The sequence below is a fragment of the Sinocyclocheilus anshuiensis genome, unplaced genomic scaffold (assembly GCF_001515605.1).
Source record: "Sinocyclocheilus anshuiensis isolate Anshui unplaced genomic scaffold, SAMN03320099.WGS_v1.1 scaffold179, whole genome shotgun sequence".
Lineage (NCBI taxonomy): Eukaryota > Metazoa > Chordata > Actinopteri > Cypriniformes > Cyprinidae > Sinocyclocheilus > Sinocyclocheilus anshuiensis.
Genome location: NW_015549577.1, coordinates 687,336 through 692,532, shown reverse-complemented (window position 1 = coordinate 692,532; position 5,197 = coordinate 687,336). Strand labels below are relative to the sequence as shown.

The 5,197-nt window shown below is 38.1% G+C and overlaps 1 protein-coding gene across 2 annotated transcripts in view; it reads right to left on the bottom strand.

The window, feature by feature from the left end:
* The window catches only part of LOC107657515 (boophilin-H2-like), a 33,878-nt gene that overhangs the window by 9,459 nt on the left and 19,222 nt on the right, over window positions 1-5,197 (bottom strand). Inside the window, exon 3 of one of the 2 annotated variants that reach the window (XM_016445630.1) lies at window positions 940-1,143. In XM_016445630.1, the coding sequence (XP_016301116.1) occupies window positions 940-1,143 (204 nt within the window). The remainder of the gene's footprint in view (window positions 1-939; window positions 1,144-5,197) is intronic. The other variant, XM_016445631.1, reaches the window with a different exon arrangement.

The window sequence follows — 5,197 nt, the reverse complement described above, 5'->3', positions numbered from 1 at the left end:
TAGGCTCCTCAAGTAGCCACGGCGGTACAGCTCCTACAATTCAACACAACCTGCTCAGTATCTTCTCAAAGAATAAACGCAAACTAAATCTATTTTACTCACCGGTATGAACATTTCCACTGCTGGTTGAGTCCTGCAAATAGGAGTAGCAAACCTAAATGATCCCTGACCTTGTTTATTAATCTCACACTGTATTGTTGCATATATATATATATATATATATATATATATAAATGAAATATTTTGAATTAGCATTTATTGTTTAACTTTAAGTTTTAATTTTAGTAAACATTTTAATCATTTTTAATAATTGAATCTATTTCAATTACTAGAAACAATTTTTTAAAGTTTCAGTTTTAGTTAGCAATAACAACACTGTTGGAAAAATGCAAAACAGAAGCACTTTCACTAGTATTTTCAGACTTTTGGTACTCATTGTAGATGTACTTAATGAATTTCCTTATTAAAATAAACAATTTCCCTAATATTTTAGTTATGTAGTGGGTGTTTCATAAAAGCAATAAAGCCCTCAAGACCGTGCAATATTATGAGTAAATACACTGCTGTGCATTGAGTCTAAAAACGCTCCTTAGCGCCGACTCGTTCACAATATAGCACAGTCTCTCATAACTTATTGCTTAATACTATATTAGTAATCTTTGCCTTTACTTTACCCAAGATAAGCATATGTGGAATGCTGTTTGTAGCAAAGGTGTATGGAATACTGTCATGACACATGAGTCTGGGTCAGGCCATCCAATATATTGAGAGAAAATGAAATTGACTAACACAAAGGACACATCCTCATTCTGAAAGATGTGTTGAGTCTAAAGGTTATTTTACACAAGTTCCATCATTTTCTGAAAAAAAAAAACAGTCATATTTGTATTTACTTTTGTTTGTCATAGAATAGCACAAGTCGGGTAAAAATGGCCTTACCTTTCACAAGACACATTTCCTCACACTCCTGCAGGGTCTCAAAATTGTTTGCATTGCCTTGACAGCCTCCGTATTCAAAGAGCTCACAACGACCTGTGTCAGTGTCAAAGTAGAACCTGTCCTTTATTGCCTTGCATGGCCCTTCGTCTTTCTTCAGGGCGCATGAGTGATGGAATATGTGGAGTTCAGACCTCACTCCATCTGCTGAGGGTAGAAGGAAGCCAGAAGTTATCATTTGCTCCGGACATAATTCACAAAACTCTGCGTGGTAAATTTAAGCCAACTATAAGCTCTCACCTAAGGCGTTGTAGGGGGTGAAAGAGCTTTCTGGCACTGGAAAGTTACTATACACCTACTTTTAATAGAGCTAGAGCATTTGCTCAAAGAGATCTCATTGACATGACAGTCTGTAGATCTGAGGGATCTGACAGCTTTGCCCTTGGTGTTTAACGCTTTGTTAAATCAGGATGAACCTCCTACACTCTTCCACTCTCAAGCCAACGAGGAAGATAAAGCAGTCTTTCTTGAATATAAATTTGGATGGTTTAAATCAAAAATATTTTAATTTTCCCGAGGAATAGGTTCTTAATCCCTACCCAGAACCAACCGTATTAGTTTGTTCTAAGAGCATGCGGTGAAGTGAACTCTGCGGTCCTTCCTGTTCACACAACAAGGACTGAATCCAAAGTGCCACAAACTAAAGTAACAGATGGTCTTGGACTTAAGTGACAACATCCTGCAGGCAGATGGATCACTTATCCTGTCACATCCTGATGTTCATCTCCCCACTCCTCTCCACTCTAAAATACTCTCTCAACGCTGCCCTCGGGTTGGAGAGAGTTCTGCTTAGGTATTCCACATGCTCTGGATAAAATTCTTATCGGCTCAAAAGCAGGAAACACACACACTATAGCATACATCTTGATGGGTTTGCCATTGTAGAAAAATAGCAAAAGCATCAATATTCATATATGCATCATTATTAAATGCAGACAGAGAAGAATGCTCTCAGAGGCTACATTTATTTGATAAAAAAAGTAATATTGTGAAATTACTGTGTTGTATTTTAATGTATTTTACATTATATAATTTATTAATTACTGCAGTTTTTATTATTATGATTATTATTTGCTCCATAAAATAATTACTCCAAGTCTTCAGTGTCACATGACCCTTCAAAAATCATAATATACTGATTTGGTGCTCAAAAACATCTCTTATAATTATCAATGTTGAAAACAGTTGTGCTGCTTAATATTTTTGTGAAAACCTTTTGTGAATACATTTTTACAGCACTTTTTGAAGAATAGGAAGTTCAAAGGAAAAGCATTTATTTGAAACAGAAATGCTTTGTAACATTATAATAATATTATGGCTTTACTGTCACATTTGACCAAATTAATGTGTCACTGCTGAATAAAAGTATTAATTTTAAAAACTTAATCTTCAAATTTATGAACAGTAATGTAATTTGAACTTTTTACTCTTGTAACTCTCACATGTGAGATTTGCTCAGGAGAGAAAAAAAACATATATATACAGAATATATATATATATATATATATATATATATATACACACACACACACCATAAAAATATAAATAAAAAGTCCTGCACATTGTCATATGTAGCTTGAGAAACTAGAGCCTTCATCAGGATATATTTTATTATTTTCTATCTAATCATAAGCCATTACAAAGATAAAAAAAAATCTGAACAAGATCATTACATTAATTATGAGAGCCAAAATTGCAGAGGACTTGTTTTCTTCTCCATTTCCATGGACACAGCAGCTTTTTTAAGATGAGTTATTGTGTACGTCCTTTACAATTTAATTGTTTTTAAATGTAACATTTAAACATGCAATTTCAGTGTATCATAACACAGACAATACCTGGACCTGCAGACTTCCCCCAAAAAACTTATGTCTATAATGGAAAAAAACAGATCTGGCTGTTAAAATTTCAACTGCCAGATGCTTTTTTACCCCAGCATGAATTTTCTGTTATGCTTGGATTCACCTCAATTTGGATAGTGGTCAGAACAACCCAAAACTGGTGCTTTGCCAAACTCATTGCCAATGCTGAGCTCGGGCAGGCTGCCCCATGTTGAGACTCAGCCCTTGCTTGTTTTATACCCGTCATGAAAGAGAGGTGTTGATTTTATCACAAGGTGGAATTTAGCACATCGGTCAGTTTTTGAAAAGAGTAAAACATTCAGGAACTCTCAGTCTGATGGAAAGCACAATGCATGTAAATATCTGTTTACAGGTGTCAACATGTCATGTTTGCTCAAGGTTTGCTGTTAGTTGCCTGAGCAACAACGCAATGATTAATAACACCGTCAGCAGCGGATCTGACTGTAACACAATAACACTATAACACTATAAGGATAAGTGGCAAAGTATTTGTCATTTGTAAATTAGTAACCAGTGAGTCAGTTTTAACATCAGCCCCTTGTCATTACGTGGCATGTTAAGAACTGTCCATTTGTCATATTACTGATAAAGAGACAGATGTGTGTATTAGAGAGCAGTCAAAGAAACAGAGGTTTTATAGTATGAGGGTATGATTCTACCAGTCTGAGTCATACTTCAGATTATCAGATTTATTCAGCAGATACAGTCCAAAGGGTACAGTCCATGGGCACAGTCACTATATATAAATATATATGATGTTTTATTAACAAGGTTGTGGAGGAGCGCGTCAGATACTTAGCCTAATTAACACAGGTGGAGCACACTCAAGTTAATCAACACCATTATATAAATACAGCTGACTTACCTCTATCCATTGACGGTTTATCAGCATTCGGTTTGCACCTTTTGCCATTATATCTCAGACTCAGCTTCTCCCATCTAAACGACGAGACCTATACTGGGGATTTTTTGGTTCTCCGGCCAATCTGCCGGACCCAGGATTGCTCCTTCTCCCCCAGACACCGCCGCCGAGCTCCAGGCTTCATCGCGGCCGCTGCTCTCTGCTCGACCAGCCACACGCTCTCCACGACGCAGAGGCCTCTACCGGCGTCACTTCCAATTTTTTCCCTGGCATCCTCTTATCTTTCGGCTGAGCCTACAATTCCTCCAATCGGAAAGTGGACCGCATTTAAGCTTGAGGCAAACACTGATTAATTCCGACGCACCGTCCTCGTGAAGGGTAACGTAAACAAAGCGGATCTGTACTATCCAAGTTATTCGTCTCCCAGCAATCAGACAACCTCACTCCCAAATCTACTCCAGCAGAGCGGCCAATATTTCGAGCAAAGTTCGCAAGGCCCCGAACTCACCTTGCTCGACACCACCATCGCCCCGCACAAGACCCGGCTCTCCTTAAGCACTGGGTCGCAGCGGCAGGCCACCAACGAGCATGGGCCGCGCCCCAGATCTCAGCGCAGCAAAGCCTCACTTGCTTCCCGCTTCGGCTCAACCTTTCACCGCGGCTCTTCCGGCCGCAGCGTCGTAGGCAGCCGGGCCACCAGCAGACGCTAGCGCGAGGCCGCTTCCTCTAGCGACGCAAGCCGTGTTGCAAATTAATTTTTAGGTAAAGTCGCTAAAAGGCAGGTCGTTTTGTTGCTAAAAGTTGTGAAACGACCTTGTGACAAAAGGATGTTGATGTCATTTTGTAACCATGACGCAAACTGCGTAGAATACACAAATAAATTACTCAGATTTTCTGAATTAATTTTCGCTAGCATTTTTACCTGTATTTTAAACTACACATTTCACTCAGATAAACGGATGAAAAAGATGTAACTAGCAACCTAATTCACATGTGACGTGAGTATTGCTAGGCACCTCTCTCCAAGTCTCTAGCCGACTTGCCGCTTGGCTAGCTTTTCAATACTTTCTTCTTTGGGTGGTTAAGAGGAAAATGCACGTCTTTAACATCTAATAACTTTTTACAGATACTAAAAGTTGCCAAATAAATTTTTTTTTTAATGGGTAAATTCGTTGCAAAAAAAAAAAGAAAAAAAAAGAGGCCATAATTGGTCCAAATAAAGTATCAAAAGCAAGTAACCATATGGTTCTGTTGAACAAAACTTAACATAATGCATTATAAACAATATAATGTACATACACATTATACCAAAAGCCTACAAAGGGCACCAATGGCCCGACAATTGTTTCTACATGTCACTGTGCAATCTAATCCTTGTATGGCTAAACATTTAATTCAAATGTCCACTTAATCTTGAATATTTAGCTATTTCTTTATGACAGAAATGCTACAGCAATCGTAAATACTTGAATGCGGA